This window comes from Manacus candei, unplaced genomic scaffold (genome assembly GCF_025592945.1).
Source record: "Manacus candei isolate 608988 ecotype Guabito, Panama unplaced genomic scaffold, ASM2559294v1 h1tg000047l, whole genome shotgun sequence".
In the NCBI taxonomy this organism is placed as follows: domain Eukaryota; kingdom Metazoa; phylum Chordata; class Aves; order Passeriformes; family Pipridae; genus Manacus; species Manacus candei.
Genome location: NW_026138095.1, coordinates 3,026,245 through 3,042,770, shown reverse-complemented (window position 1 = coordinate 3,042,770; position 16,526 = coordinate 3,026,245). Strand labels below are relative to the sequence as shown.

The 16,526-nt window shown below is 38.3% G+C and overlaps 1 protein-coding gene across 4 annotated transcripts in view; it reads left to right on the top strand.

Moving 5' to 3' along the window:
* Window positions 1-16,526, top strand: part of CEP112 (centrosomal protein 112) — a 155,433-nt gene that overhangs the window by 22,849 nt on the left and 116,058 nt on the right. For all 4 annotated transcript variants that reach the window (XM_051797644.1, XM_051797643.1, XM_051797642.1 and 1 more), the window contains exons 9-16: window positions 5,986-6,072; window positions 7,965-8,064; window positions 9,227-9,345; window positions 10,367-10,510; window positions 12,744-12,898; window positions 13,229-13,358; window positions 13,857-13,949; window positions 14,749-14,808. In XM_051797644.1, the coding sequence (XP_051653604.1) occupies window positions 5,986-6,072; window positions 7,965-8,064; window positions 9,227-9,345; window positions 10,367-10,510; window positions 12,744-12,898; window positions 13,229-13,358; window positions 13,857-13,949; window positions 14,749-14,808 (888 nt within the window). The remainder of the gene's footprint in view (window positions 1-5,985; window positions 6,073-7,964; window positions 8,065-9,226; window positions 9,346-10,366; window positions 10,511-12,743; window positions 12,899-13,228; window positions 13,359-13,856; window positions 13,950-14,748; window positions 14,809-16,526) is intronic.

Here is a 16,526-nt window from a genome sequence, read left to right as displayed (position 1 = left end):
CTGTGTAGAAGTTTTCACAACTTCTAACCATATATTGAACTTTTTTTGGTACTTACTGGTGGCAGTGGCTGCTCCTAGTGGCAGATGTACTTGTTCTGTGTGGAAATGGCACACTTGCCACTCCAATAAAGCTGTTAAATAATATGATGTGTTGTGGTGCTAATATGCATGTTATGTTTATTAGCTGTATAAAACATCCTTTGGGATAAAAATACCATTGCCAGATATTACAGTTGTTGGGATACAGAGCATTTCTCCTTTTTCCCACTGCCCTCAACTTGGAAATCTGTGAAAAATACATTGTTCTCTCTTGAAAGATCCTAATGACATTTGCATATGAATGAGAACAATTGTCCTTTCAATTATTTTTCTGTATCCAGCAAATGTGTATTAATTTCAGTGTCAGTTAAAAAGTCAGGTTTTTCTTGATGGGGAAAGCTGGTAGGATTTGATTTAGGACAAAGCCTTTCATTCTTGGTGTTTATTGAAATGGGATAATAGTATCATGTTAATTTTTTTACTGAAGTGAATATTGAGTTGCTCTTTCAAGAATACTCTGTAAAAAATATTGCAGCTGGAAGTAGCAGCTGTAGTGTTTTTAAAGAGTAAAGATACAAAGAAGGTTAGATCCGTGGAGGGAATTATAAATGTTTGTTAGGTCAAATAATATAGTCCAGATCATAAACATGGACTTTTGTGGAGGGACCTTTGGATCTGGGCAAAATGCCATGTTTATAAAGGGGTTTTTTGCATTCTAATTTCTGGCTGTTCCACTTGTTTGATGCCTCTTTTCTTTCAGTCCATCTCTGGTTTATCCTGAGCTCTTTGAAACAGAGACTTTACAAGTAATTTATTTCACCTTGGGCATTGCACTGGATAAAAATATTGATGATATTCAGTGCAGAATTTGGTTAGTGATTCTGTTGGTTAATGATGTGCTGTTTCAAAATGTAGTCATAAATTTATTTATTTTTTTGAAATTGGAAGTGAACAGTATTTTTTCCACATCCTGTAAACTCCACAAGCTTTTCAGCAGTTCCATTTGAAAACAGATTAGTTCCAATATGATTAAAATCTACATTTACTGTAGAAATTTCTATTCAAATAAATTGCCGTGAAGTATTTTGCCTTTTTTTTTTTCCACACCAGTGATTTTCTTTCAAAGATTTAGGAGGTTATTCTGGCTCTTAAATAGCTGTAAAATGTGGAAAGTATTAATATACCTCCAAGCTAATCATAAAAATTTTTGAGGCTACAATATGATACAGAAATAACACAATGAGAAGAGACAGCTTGTTAATGATGATGTGAGATACACTGTTCTGAATTACTTTAGTCTGAAGTCAGCATGTCTTTATAATAAATCTTGACTGTTTTGCAAGTACAGTCTCTCCTGCCTTGGCCTTCCTGAATGGTTTAAAACACTGTATAAATTATCAATATTTATTGTTTTAACCCTGCATGTGAAAATTGAGTAAACAGGATTCAGTAGAAAGTTGGAGTTGTTTGTTGATATTTTTGTTAAGAAACCTTTTTCTTCTATGAAAATATCAAAGCTTTGTGCTGTGCACTGATTTCTTTCAGCAGCTGCACAACACCAAGACAAATAAGTTTTGTCGTGCACTGTAAGATACACAAGTCATTGTTCTACATTGTTAGTTCTTACTTTGAAGTTCTCAGTTATTGTTTACATCCTTCTCCCCCTTCCTCGCTTCCTCCCTCCCTCCCCCATATATTCATAGGCTTGGAAAAAAAAAATAAAAAAAAATCTGGCAAGCAACAAGAACTGTTTTGTCAAATAGCCAAAAAAAAAAAAGAAATCTCTGATGGATGTTAAAGCTCCAAGATGCCACCTCTGGCCTGAGGGTGAGCCCTGTAATGAAGACAAGTGAGCAGTGGGCAGGAGTTCAAAGCTATCTCTGATTAACATTGTTAACCTGCTCATTGAGTTCCTCTTAAATCAGCTATTTAAATATTTCGACAAATTTCCGTAAGTGGGGACAAGATGAATGTTTGTGTTCTGTCACGAAAAACGGAGAGATCACCTTCCCTCCCTCCTTTCCCCCCACCAAAAAAAAGATTTATGGCAGTTGCAGGTTAGACTCTATCAGTTGAAATTTGACAGCTGTTAATTAAATTTTCCTGGCACCCAACTCATGTTATGGAAACACAGGGCAGCGATGGGGTGAAAAACCATTTTCAGGTGACTGTTGACTGGTTCGGGTGGTGTTTTGTTTTTTTTTTCAAATGGGCAAGAAAGTGTGATGAGGCACATAAAAGCAGTTCTGCTGCTACCACCCTCCCTGGCTTTAAATAACAGGGACAGCACAGATGTTTGACATCAGTATTGTTTACATGGCCTTAGGGTTTAATTGCCTCATACTCTTTGTGAGGAGGATAAACAATGACAGAAATCCAAAGGAATGATGTTCAGGCAACAGCAATGGCTGCGTTTCATACATAGCTGCAAACTTCCCAACTATAGCTAAATATCTCCTTTTTTTTTTTCTTTTCTCTTGTCTGAATGGTAACATGCCAGAAATTTCCTATTTTTCTGCTGCCTCTCAACTGGTGATAAAAGGTATAAAAACTGATGAGCTGCGTCTAACGACGGAACGGCTTTTCCGAGTTGTTTTTCTCTATTTTCTCTAAAACCTACCAAGGTCTTTGCTGCTGCTGTAGGTTATTTTGTTTCTTAACATGAATTTAACCAACAGAGTGCAGAGGGCACCGTATGGAAGAGCAGCACACGGAGGCACCAAGTGCAGGAAACCGGGACGCGCGCGGAGCAGATGAAGTTTGACATTTGGGAACTGCAAAGAGGCTCAACCTCAGCTTGGCGTGGTTTTAATTTTGAAAAGATATACTCCTCCATTGAAATTAGCATTTAATAACGTGCTTCAGCTTCTCAGTGGAAGGGGAGATGTCTCGCTGCCAGTTGTGAGGAGCCCGTTTGCTTCGCCCCGACCCTCATGAGCTCACTGGTTAAAATGTGTTTACATGACTTAATTCTTTTTTATCTTACGTGCGTGGTGAGGTTGGAAATGTACCTCACAGAAAGGGTGGGTCAAAAAGCACATTTGTAAGTGAAACCAGTACTCCAAGCTTATCTGTAGGACACTGGTGGTGTCCTCAGACCTTCTGTCTTTTCCAGCTGGTTTCCACAGAAGAAGATAAGTTTAGGATTTTTAAACCAATTTTTACAGCAAATGCTCGAATTAGCACTTCCAGAGGTTGTGATGAACATACATGTGTGTCTTGGAATTATGGAGCAATATAAAATTTAAATATTGTGGGAGATTTTTCATTTTATTTTATTTTTTGCCAGTTCTTCGTTACAAATACATCTTTCCTCTTAACACCAACTGAAAACTCCAAGTGCAAATCAACTACTGAATTTCAAACAGCTTAATATGGGGCTCCTCCCATTTCTTTATATAGTAGGTCTTGAAGGGACAAAATTAGGAAAGTTGTGGATGAAGCAGATGGGGCAGGAAAGTGTCTGCGGTGCTGAAACTACAGAATTTCATTAAATTTATAGAAGTTGAGGACCTTGAGTGCTTTTTGAGGTATCACTTTTTCAACCCTGAGGTGATGAGAAGTTGAGATTTTTCAAGCAATTTTATTTTTAATGTTCAGAGGAAAATGAATCTTATTTTGTTATCACAGGGTTTGCATCGTTAAGGACTGACTTCTGTGCCTTGAACACATTTTTCATGTTTTTTCATGTTGTTTGGTTGCAATTGGCTCTTGGTTTTTGGAAAGTATTCCCAAAATCTGTAAAAATGGAAGAGCTGGCTGTTCTAGGGGAAGTGGTGTAATGAATTAATGAACTAAAATTGATGAGAACTGGTGCAAGGTGGTGCTAAGTGGAAGATTAATGAGAAGTGGGAACCAGCTTTGAGTACAGGGAGTTCTGTTGTCAACCTGCAGGAAAACAACAGCCTGTGGCTGAGAACAATCACCAGCACTTGGAAATATATGCGTGTCCGTGTTTAATCCAAATGGAGTTTTAGATTTTGATTTATTTTTGTGTTCTTTCAACCTACGTAGTAATAAAACCAAGCCCAGCTCTCAGCAGATACAAAACCACCAAGGATTAATTTTCATCCATGCCAAGACATTCTCACTTTATTAATGAGTTTTAAATGTAAAGTGTTTGTGTGGATTTAGTAGCTGTGTGAGGGCAGTAGCTGTGCATCAGTAATTCATAAGCTTTTAATGTAATTCAAGTAGATTGGAGTCTCTTTCATGTTTAGTTTCTAGTATTTGTGTTTTTACAAGGCCTTCATATTTATTTATGGAATGTTCACAAGCTGTCTATCTGGAAGTGGATTACTGTGCTTTTTTTTATTAAATCAACACTTATTCATCACCTGGTACGAAGATTTTCTTCTATAATGTCACTTTGTTGGAGTGATATATGCATATATTTCTTTTCATATATACATATGCGTAGATTTCATGAATAGAACATGCATTTTTATCATGATGCTTATTTTGGGGTGATAAAAGAGGTGGCTGACAGCTGAGAATATGATTTATTTTCTTTGGATTAATTGTCAATCTAACTTTTTTTTCCCCCCATTAATTTGCATAAGGCTGTGTACAAATAGTTGGGAGACAGGTCTCTTTATCTGTGGTGTAATAAGCAGGTTTAGAGTCAAGAAATGGAAAGAAATTGCTGGTCTTCTCCTCTTTTCAGTTCTTGAGGACTCTTCTGTGTTTACAGAGCAGCATTTTGCATTTTTGAGTTGACTTGGATTTTTGTGGCTGATGTTTTCTATTGGTGATGGTAGTGATGTCTTCAATTCACAATAAATCTGTAACACAAACAAACCATATAAAAGAAATTAATAATTTGCACTGTGTTTAGTGTCTATCTGTGTTAGATAAAGATTCATGCTGGAATGGCAACTTTTGCTTAGTCAAAGGAATGGAAATAATGTTGGTTCCTGTGGAATTGTCAGTTGGGAGCATTACAAGGCAGGTTCTTGGCTGAGCTAAATAAAAAGGTGAGAGCTGAAAACAGCTGGATGGTGATGGAAGTCCAGTGTCCAGCTCTGAGGTGGGGGAACCTGAGCTCCACAGGCTCTTAGGACATCCAAAAGGACACAAAGTTGGCCAAAAACCACTTTGTTGTCTGCTGGTGGGTGTTGGTACCTCGCTCCAGGGGTTTTGGTCCCCCCTTTTCTAATGTGAGAGGGGCATTGGGGTCTGTCTGGAGAAGCTTCTGTGTCCCCTCTGCTTTCTGAACAGCACAAATTATTAACTGTAGCAGTGGAACAGCCCGAATCTGAACTCAAGGTGTCACTTTTGGTTTTTAGAAAACACGAGAAACGCCAAATTCCTGTCATACCTGTCCTTGTGAAAACATGCAAGAGACTTAAAAATACTTGAGAGGTGGAAACTTAGACTCTGAGTAAGAATTGTCAATGTATTGTTGTGTTGGGTTCAAGCACTACTTTAAACAAACACAACAGGAAATGTATTTTAGCAATCAAGTCCTTACTCCCATTATAAGTCACCTTTGAAGGGAAATGTGTTTATAATGTGAGCTCTATGAATAATGGAAAACAAACAAAACCAAACATGCATCTGGGCTGAAGGACATTCTTTGTATAAATGTAACACCTGCCTGAAGGAAAGCAAGTTTACCAAACCTGATATATTCACAAATATTAAAAGTTTTATTCCTAAGTGTTTATTTAAATTAAGGACAAAAGGCAGTAGCAGTTGTGTTTGTTGCCAACTAAAACATCTTACAAATTCATTTTCTAAATAAATATTTTAGGTTGACATCTTTTGCAGCAGTTTTATCAAATGGATATGAAAATATTGAGAAAGTGAATATAGATTGTTTTCAGCAATTATTTGTTGGTGACTCCCCATTGCCTTGTTAAAGACCTAAATTAAAAGTTATGAAAAGGTCATTAGTGTAATTCATTCTTTATTTAAATTGCCTATCCTGTTTTGCTTTTAAAGCTGGAAATGAAAGTGAAAATAGCAGAAGGTAAATTTCATGAAGAAAAAGTGAAATTACAGCAGAAGCACGATGCTGACGTTCAAAAGGTAAAAAGCGTTTGTATTTTCTTCCAAAAAAATGTGTTCATAATAGAGAATATGATTATAATTAATAACTAGCAGTTGTTCTTTAACTTCTCCACAATTGCAGTTAATGTTCATTAAAAGCCAGATTGTAGGTAAGTTTGCATAAACTGATAGGAATGTGCAGTGTTCTATGGTAACATAAACTTAGGAAAGGGAAAACATGGGAAGAAAACAAAGGAAAATACACGAGGCCATTTGTTTGTTTGAACAAGAGAACCTATTTTACCAGCCCAACAACTTCTGTGGGTTTGTTTGTGATGAAATCACAAACTTGTGATTTTTCTTTCAGAGAGAGAGCACCTGTGTTATAGAAAAATGTGAATAAAGACTTTTTATGGACAAAATGCGAAATGTAACAGTAGGAAAATCCACCTGTATATCAGATATGTTCCTGCTCATACAGTAATAGTGTTTGTTCTCCTGTCTCCATTTTGACAGGGTCTTAGAGCAAAGCCTGGTCACTGAACAGCCCTTTATTTATGTTTCTGTGTTGTTAAACCTGATGTGGCTCTTAATTCTTCAGCACCGACACGACACCAGATCTGCTTCTTTGGGTTCCGTTGGGTTTGTCTTTGTTGTGTTGCACAGCACCACTTCTGGGAAGTTCACAAAAAGGCTATCACAGACCACATGGTTACCTTCAATGCCATGTTTTAAACATGGGGTAAAATTCTGGAAGGTCCTGAGTGCCTCTGGACTCTCTCTGATCCTGGGGACGTGGCGGGAATTAAACGCTCGGCGCCGGGATCCCGATGGCTGATCCCACTGTAAGCTCTGCATTACTCACTGCCTCTGTTTTGTTTCTTAAGGCTGAGTCACAGCCTTGGAGGAAGTTGGTTGACACAACACTGTGACACATCAAAGCCTCTTGAAAGGATGTTAATATTTGGTCAGGTGCATTTTTGGCTCATCTGCTCTGAGAGCCTGCGAGCAGAACCCGGCGAGCGAAACCGGGAGTCGAAAGGAAACAGCTTTGTGAGAATAAGAAATAGTTGAAATGCTTTCTCATCCCTTGAGTTTGTCAACCCTTTCTAACTGATGTTAGAATTCCGTCTTTTGAAGTCGTTTAATCACGTTGGATATTTTAGAAAAGGTTAAACGGCGTCGTATTAATCTTTAAAGACGCAAAACGTTTATTGCAGATGGAGTAATATTGTTTTAAGATGAAAGCTTCTGTTGGATAAGAGATTTGGGGCACAGTTATAAAATTTCTGGGACTTTAATCTTTATCTTAAACACAAAGTTTTTTAAATTAAAATACTATCTCAAAGTGTGCAAATATTTGAGCTGTTTTTTTCCAAAATCGGCGTGTTCAGAAATGGGGGTGCAGTTACCTTCATATACTTCCTCTATTCCAACCCTTTGTTCCTTGGAATCCATGCAAGGAATTGCAATTGGTGAAGCACAGAAGAGTGTAGTCAAGTTTACCAATTTATTTCCATATTTCTTCAACCTGCTGAGAATTTTAGGTGCTTTTAAATAGTATGAGGCAACTTAAATGTGAAAAGGGAAACCCATCTTTTCTGTTGCAGTAGTAGCACCATGGAACTTCCACACTCAACAGGAGCAACACGGGGTTTGCCCAAGTTTAAAGGCAAACAAAAAGACCCATCTTAAAGCATGAAACTCCTTTTTAATGTACTTCTGCCTACATTTATTTACAACAGTCCTTTGATTATGAGTTGGCAGTCTGAGCTGTGAAAAATGACTTAGATTTAATCACAGTCCTGCAGGACCTGAGCACTTCTTGAAGGCAGTGCCTTTGCCAGAGATCAGGGTGGATTGTTTTGTGTACTGGTTGTAGTTTTGATTTTTCTGAACTCTTGTTAAAATAGTTTGAATTGTCCCTGCAGATTTTGGATAGAAAGAATGACGAAATAGAGGTGTTGAAGTCCACCTACAAAAAGAAACAAAAAGAATCTGAGGAGGTGATCAGAAGACTGGAGAAAAAAGGTGATTTTTCTCTTCCTGCTTGTTTTCTCTGTGGTGGTATTGCACTGCATTCTCTTGTGGCTGTGGGCTTGTGTTCCTCCTTCAGACATCCCTTTCTTCTTCATTTGCAGGTCTTCACTTTATTTTTTCCTTTGGATTTTGAGAGGCTTGTCCAGTTGCCTTTGCTGTTTCCAACCACAGGAGGCCTGTGATCTTTTATATTTAACACAGGTTTTATGAGCATCACCAAAAAAAGTTTCTTTGATGGGGCCGAAGTATTTTGACCACTCACTTCAAACTTTTTGGAACCTCTGGCCCAAAGTTAATTTCTTTATGCATTCAGTACATTTTAATCAAACCACAATGGGTTATTTTTAAAACTGTTGCGGCAAGAGATTTCAAACATGAGTAGTCTTGAATATGTCATAAGTACAAAACTTGGCCTGAGTGTGGCTTGTCAGCAGTTTTTCAGTGTTAGTTTCTTTTAGAATTCCTTGGGGTCCTTTTACACTATGGACTAAACCACAATGTAAAATAATACAGAAGTTTGGTAATCTATGTACAAAAAGGGAGAGTGTTCCATGTATATTGTTTCCTCCTCCTTGGGAAAGTAATTTGTCCAACAAGGAATCTGGTGCCTCTCTCAGTGGGTTGGTGGTTGCTCTTGGCTGGAACAGGTTGTGTTTGAGTTGCCTCCACTTTTACCAGATAGTGAAAATCCTCAGTCACTTCTGAAAAATGAATATGTACCTGCTTTGTTTTCCACTAAATTTGTTAGACTGTGAATTCTCGATGCAGTCACTTGGGGAACTTAATTTCCTTGTGTATCTTTAATATTCACAAGAACCTCTTCTTCTAGGGATGCTCATGAAATCAGGTTAAAAATGCCTATTTTCTTTAGGTTATAAGGAATTTTGCTGATGTGCATTTACTCCTTCAGGAAGGAAAACTCACGCTGAAATATTCTGTAAACAAAGCAGAAAACAGAGAACACCTTGTAATACTGCAGTGACACAGAATCACAGTGCTAAATTTTGAAGCAACCCATGCATTAAGTATTTTAGAGCCAAAAAACATCAGAAAGTCGGGTCAATTGGAAAGCTGATGTAAACTGATTGTTGCCAGCACTGAACAATCCCAAAGGTGTCTCTTGAATGGTTGTTTATTTTCCCATTTTTAACAGTTCAGACCCTTGTTCGTGAGTCCCAAGTTGTCAGAGAAGCCAAAGAGCAGCAGATTGTGGAGCTGAAGAAGATGTGTGAGCAAAGCAGTGATTCCCTGAACAATGAGTGGGAGAAAAGGGTAATGAACAATACTTGCTTTCTTGACAGATTCCTACAGTGTTTGTCTGATATAATACACTTTGTCACTCAACAAAATAAATATAAGGAATATGTTACTTTGAGGGATGTTTTTTTATGCTGATTTTGATTATTGTTTTTTTTTCTCTGGAGTAATTAAGCCTCTTTTTGCTGATGCCTGCACACCCACACCCACCCAGCTGGTCACCCTGTGCCTGGGGTTTATCTGGCCTCCTGGCAAGTCTCTGGATGTATTAGGGAAGTGTTTATTTCTGGTTGACCTGACATGGAATTTTAATCTGGGTAAACCTGCTGCTACCTGCTGCCACGGTGATTCCTTTGAACTCTTATTTTTGCAATGGGTCACGAATTCTTCAGTGTATTTTTATTTATTGTTAAAATCAAGACAGTGGCAAAGCAGGGGGAAAAGCATGTTTATTGTGAGACAGTGTCACCTTTGTCCAGATTATTGTCAGGATTTGTCTTGCTCCCCCCACTTGGGAGAGGGAGGGTCACAAAAAGGGCAGACCCACCCACCTTTATAGATGAAGAATGCTGTGTAATTTAATTTTTTTGCAGCCCTGCATCTGGAAATGATGTTGGGTTTAATTCTTGCCTTCTGAGAGATAAATCATAAATCTTGTCCTTTGTGCTGAAGACCTCGAGGCTTCAGTGTTAAATGGGCTTTTCTCATAGAATCCAAAATGGTTTGGTTTGGAAGGGACCTTAAAGATCATCTCATTCCAATAGAATATTAGAGCATGGCAAAAGTATGTCTTTTAGCATTCTGTGTGGATTAAGTTATGCCCTCTACACACTTCTAAATGACTTGCTTATATTTCTTACAGCTTTGTAGAGTCATAGCAGACCTATTTAGTGAGCAAATTGTCTTGTTAGAAAGGACAGAAATGTGACCACCCGGGCCTTTCAGTCGTTCTGTTTGTATTCTACAATGATCTAATACTTATAAATGCTAGTTTTAGATGCCATTCATTATTTTCTGCTGTTTTTCTGATGCACAGCTTCACGATGCTGTGGCTGAGATGGAGAAGGAGAAGTTCAACATCCGGAAGAAGCACACGGAGGACATGCAGGAGCTGCTGGAGGAAACCAACGCCCGGCTCCACAAAATGGAGGAGGAGTATTTGCAGCAGACCCAGTCCACTGTGAGTTTGATTGTGGACATCTCACAGTAGCAAGTGTCTTTTCCAACATTCAGACTTCGTGGGTTTGTGTTCAAGTGGACTGGAAGTGCTCAAGGCCAGGTTGGAGCAACTGGGGATAGTGGAAGGTGTCCCTGCCCATGGCAGGGGTTGGAATCAGCTGATCTTTAAGATCCCTTTAAGGTCCCTCCCAGCCCAAACCATTCCATGATTCTGTGATTTGTGTATATACTTATTTTTGATGGTGCAATGCAGTTATTCTGTCCTTTGAGAGGACAGCCAATCCAACCAAGGGTTTTTCCCCCAGATAAAATTAATCAAAGCACAGCCCTTCAATCAGTATTACAGAGAAAAATATTTGTGATGAAGGACTGACTGTAACATTTCTCACTGGTTTTGATTCAAGTTAGCAGAACTTTTGTTTCTGTAGGTTTGTGCACTATAAAAAAGATTTATATAGTAGATCTGTTTTCAGAGATACTTGTGACTCTTTACTTACCCACCTTCTCTTTGAATGAGCAAATGCTTGTTAGATTAAAGATCACATAAAAATAATTATTGATTATTCTAATGTATTACGTTTCGTTTCTAGAATCATTATAAACATGGAATAAGGTATAATGTGGATTTTGTACCTCTTATATAAATGATGCAAAAAGCTAAAAATTGGCAGGTAACCTCAAAAAAACATCCTGTACTTTTTATCAGGGTGAGACATGAAGAAAATTGAATGAGTGAAAAGACAATGTCAAACAAAATTTATTCCTTTATTAATGAATGTTGAATTTAAAAATTAACATTCAGATCATGTCATAGGTAACAGTAAATACAGAGAAAAATGGACACAGTCTGTCAGCAAGATTGAATTTAAGAACCATCAAAACTAGACAGATCTTGCTGAGCAGCTTCTGATTTAATAATTAAACAAGGTAGAGTTCAAGGCAGGGCTTAAGATGAAAGACTAGACTGTCACTGGAAATTAGTTTTCTTTTTTTCTCTCTCTCCTTCTTTCTGTCTCCTGATTTTATTTTTTTTTTTTGGTTGGTTGGTATTTCAGAGTTTTTCCTTGTTCAGAGTTTCATGTTGTCAGGAATGCCAGTGCTGTTAGAGAGAGGAAGGGGCTGAACAATTGAACTAATGCCAGAGAGCTCATAAGGAGGGGGTTGTGCACAAATGTGAACTTCCTCGAGGGCCACAGGGCCAGGGAGGAGTTATTATATTTGTTAATATGTCAGTACTTTTCTTTTCCTTTAAAAAAAACCCAAACAAACAGAAAACCCCAAAACAAGGAGAAACAAACAGAAAACCTGAAACAACAAAACCAAAACAACAAAAAAACCCCAAAACAAACACCCCTTTGCCCCTCCAGAAAAAAACCCCCAAACATTCCTGTGCAGTTGGCTTTGCATTGATGGAGAACTTTGCTCTGCTGTGGTCATGGAATATTTTAAGCTCAGGTGACCATCCAGGTGACCCTGTGTGAGGTTCTGGCTTTGCTCCAGGCTCATGTCCCAGTCAGGGCAGTGCCTGCAGGTGGCTGATGTTTGGATTTTTATTTTACTTTAACAGTGGGTGAAAATTCTGTTCCCATTTCCCCCATCTTCAGGCCTTTGTTAGTATAAAAATAACTGTGATCTGCATGTCCTGGAAGGACAGCTGGGTCTTATTTTTTGACTTCAGCCTCCTGAGGAGTCCTCTCATTTCCGTGCATGTTACCATAAATTTAGGGAAGAATGGGAAGTGGCAGAGTAGTCTCATGCTACCTGCCTGTTCTTATTCTGCTTCTTTTGAAATTTGTTTACATTAGGAGATGAAGTTCTAGGAAAAAGATGCAACTTTTAATAGATGTGATTTATTGAGAGGAAATCACTGTAATTAGATTAATGGGAGGTCTAAAAATCCTTTATGTGTGTTATCACCCATTACAGTTTTCCATAGAAATACCCATCTTCTCTCCCATTTTAAGAGATTTGCAATTTAAAAATCAGTTGCATTGACTGCTTTGCTTAAGGGAAAAGATGTGTTACTTTGAGAGGGGATAGACATCCGTATTTTGAAGGTTTATTTATGTTTTGTGTAGAACACAGAATTTACTGTTGTGATTGATGACAGCTTTGCTATTGTAACCCTTGTGCCTCTGGATCACCAAAGAACCTTGTTGCTCCAGGCTACTGAATAACAACAGGACTATTCCCTCATTTATTCTGGGTTTCCTCAACATGACTTATTCTTTTAGAACGAGACTGTCCAAAAACTGGGGGCTCGTGTCCAGCAGTTGACTGTTGAGGCTGAAAATAGTCATTTGCTGCAGCAAAAATTATCTCAGGAGAAGATGGAAGCAGAGCAGCGTTACCAGGACTTGTGCTCTGAACTTCAGGAACTCAAAGCAAGGTAATTAAACAACACTTGCCTGTTTACCATTTAAGAATATGGAATTTCCAAGAGCAAACACTGTTCATTTTGCTCCAAGAGCACTGTGAATGTTATTTGACATTAAAAAGCTTTCATGAAAATGTATTAATTGTTGTCCAACTCCTTTTGGACTGGCCCAACCAACCATCCTGAGGAGGGTGTTGTCTTTCCATTATTTATAAGCAGCTTGTTGTGTGACAGGAGCAGTGGCACAGGCAGACATGCAGGATCTGTAGAGTTGATACTGAGCAGGTAAAAATGCCAAAATATGAAAGCAATTTCCATATTCTATTTGCTTGCTCCTTGTAGGTACAACTTGCTACAGAAAGACAAGGAGCACATTATGCAGGAGTACAAGGAGAACATCCAGCGACTACAAAGTAAATTTGATGTTGATAGAGATTTTATAAAGCAGGAACAAGCTCTCTCTGCAGCTAAGGTATGATAGGCAGGAAAATGTGGTTTGTTTAAGTGGTCTCCTCAATATAAATATAATGCTTATGTATAAATACGAGTAACTGTTCAACTCTCTGAGTTACTCGTGTGTGAGTTTAAATAGAGTTGGAATTTAATTTCTCATTCCCAAATTTGACTGAAAAATCACCTGAAGTTGACTGATAATTCTGGGGTGTGTGTCCCCATACAGGTGGTATTTCCACAGCTGATTCAGGTAAGATACAATTAATACCCTGACCTTGTTTGTTCTGTTAAAATTCTGGATACCAGAGGATTCCAACACACATTTCTAAGTTCACCAGAGGGCCCAAAGTGACGTTTCCAGAGCTGTAAACTCAGACAGGTTTTTTTTTCCCAAGTTGTTAATTTTTTCCCAATTTTGGGCAGCTTTGAGAAATAAATTTAAAGATGCAAAAGATGAATCTGAAGAGCTAGTGAGGAGTGCAACCCAAAAACCCCTTTTTCTGCTAAATCCCTGCAGACATCTGATGTGATTGAGGAATTACAGAGGAGTGTGACTCAGTTAAAGCAACAATTGAAGGAATCAGAACACCAAAGGCAGCAACAGCTGAAGGTGAGCCCTGACTTTCCTAAAGGATGACCAACCTTTTCTCCTTTTTTTTTTGTTGATTTAAATGTTTCAACAGCCATACTGGAATGCACTTATTTCAACATGCCTGCTTGTCTGTGTTTTATTAATAGAAATATATAAAGTGTCACCTTTTTGCCTAAAGGTTGATTTAAAAGTGGGACTGAAAGAGGTGAGGGCAGAATTTTCACGGAAATCTTTTGACTGTTTCTTGTAATTCACATGTTAAATAAAACAGTTGAAATGTGTGTTGGTGGATTACAGAGAAACATGACAAAGAATGATGGATGTCTTTTTTTTTTTTATCATAAACTGTAAACACTTTAAAAGTAAGTTTCAAAATTGTTTTTAATTTTGTCACTCTTGAACAGTTCAGTTCAATATTCTGCCTTCCTGTAGGCATTTAAATTAATCCTCCTATCTGAGGATAATGAGTTCCACATCTGTATCATGTATCAGTCCTGTTGGAGTTTTGGCATCTCCTTCTCCTCCAATGTCTTTCATTTCACAGTTGATAAAGTACAGAATGGCATTTTAATAGCTCAGGAAAACAAGTTGCTGTTTCTCTTTAAAAAACATGAATCATGACTTTTGAGATAGTTTTGTTATTTGCTGTTGGTTGAATTTTTTTTGGTATGTCAGAGAATTTTTTAAGGATGATATCGAGTGGATTTTTAATTTTTATGGGCTGTTCTATATAACAGCAAATGTATGTGTTTGACTGCTTTGAAATGGAAGAAAAATGTGATTGGATTATTTAGAATACACATTTCTTCCCTTGCAGGATCAAGAATACAAGGTTCAGCAGGACAAACTTCACTGGGAGCGTGTGTATGAGAAACAGGTAATGTTTGCAAGGAAAATGAACCATCCTGTGCACATTTCCAGTTTTGTTCTGTACAGAAGTAAAAGTTTAAATTCTGAAATCCACAAAGTAGTAAATTTTGGAATCCAAGCATTTCACAAGGTTTGGAAAAATAATGGGACAAATTCAAGGAAGATTTTAAGGACAGCTATTTGAGCACAGAGATATCACCTCTGATTCTGGGAACCTGCTGCCCAGTGATTTGGGCTGGGAAGGCATTCCCAAAGAATCGCCCCTGGAAGCCTGTCCTGTTATTTTACACTGCTTTTGGTGGCAGCTGATGCCAACTGCTGTTAGAGAAAAGATAATGAACTGAATGAAACCTGGCCTCTTGTCAGTGTTCACGTGTTCTTCCATACTTCTTTTTCCCCAATATATCTCTGTTCCATCCTTCTCCATTTGTTCTCTATAGATTGTCAACATGCATTGTTTTTACATCAGAAACTTAAAGCAAAAAATGTAATTTTCATCAGAAACACTTCATCTTAAAGCACTTTGCAAATGCTGTCTGCTCTTTCAGGATTTAAACATCAATAGGTTTCAAATTAAACTTCAATTTTAGTGACATTATGTGTGCAACTCATGTTCAGTCAGAGGGTGCTTAGATGCCTGTTTAATTGAAAGGATGTGTTACTCAAACATGTCACTTCCAAATGTGGCAAATTTATAACATGAAATAATGGATTGTGATCCCAGCTACTTGTCACTTGGTAATAGCATTTGTGACATGAATTGCAGTGGGGTTTTGGTTTGAGTTAGTCCCTTCTGCTGACTTGAAGTCAAACCCTTTTTTGTTCCGAGATCTACTTTGGTTTAAACCTTGCCTACCTTTTTAGTCAAGTCATGGGTCTTTATGAATGTTGAACTCCAGAAAAATCTGGGATTGGAGTAATATTGCAGGTCAAAATAAAAATACACTGGCATAATTTGGGTATCTTGTGGTTATTGAGGTAAAGTGGACATTGATTTATTGCAATATATCACTTTGGTTTATAGCAATACATCACTTCCTCTGCAGATAAGTACAGATTAAATATGTCTGGTCATGTTTCCAGGTGCCAGGGAGGGTATGAAGCTGAGACAGGGAAGGTTTAGGTTGGATCTCAGGAAAAGGTTCTTCCCCCAGAGGGTGGTTGGCACTGACCAGGCTCCCCAGGGTAGTGGGCACAGCCCCAAGGCTGCCAGAGCTCCAGGAGGGTTTGGACAGCACTCCCAGGGACAGGGTGGGATTGTTGGGGTGTCTGTGCAGGGCCAGGGATTGGACTTGGATGATCCTTTTGGCTCCTTCCAGCTCAGGATATTCCATGATTTGAAGTCCAAATGCATCAAATGCCTCACATCTACCTGCTAAACTTGCTGTGTTGCCCTTCTGCAGCAGAGCCTGTCCTGTGATGAGTCTTGAATGAGGTTTGAGGATCATTTGGGGGAAAACTCCTCAGTGTGGACTGAGGGCATGGCAGCAGTGCCCCCACACCAGTGAGCCCAGGCAGTGAAGCTGCAACTCCGTAAACGAGGAAGCAGAACCTTTATTTTTATAAATAACTTTACAGGTACTCTACCTGTTCATAAATTCTGATGTAATTGTGTTCTCAAAATCAGATCTTTGAGGAAGGAGGAGAAGAAAAATACATGTGAATTATCTATGGACATAAATCAATAAAACAGGATAGATTGGCCCATAAAATACTAAAACCAGC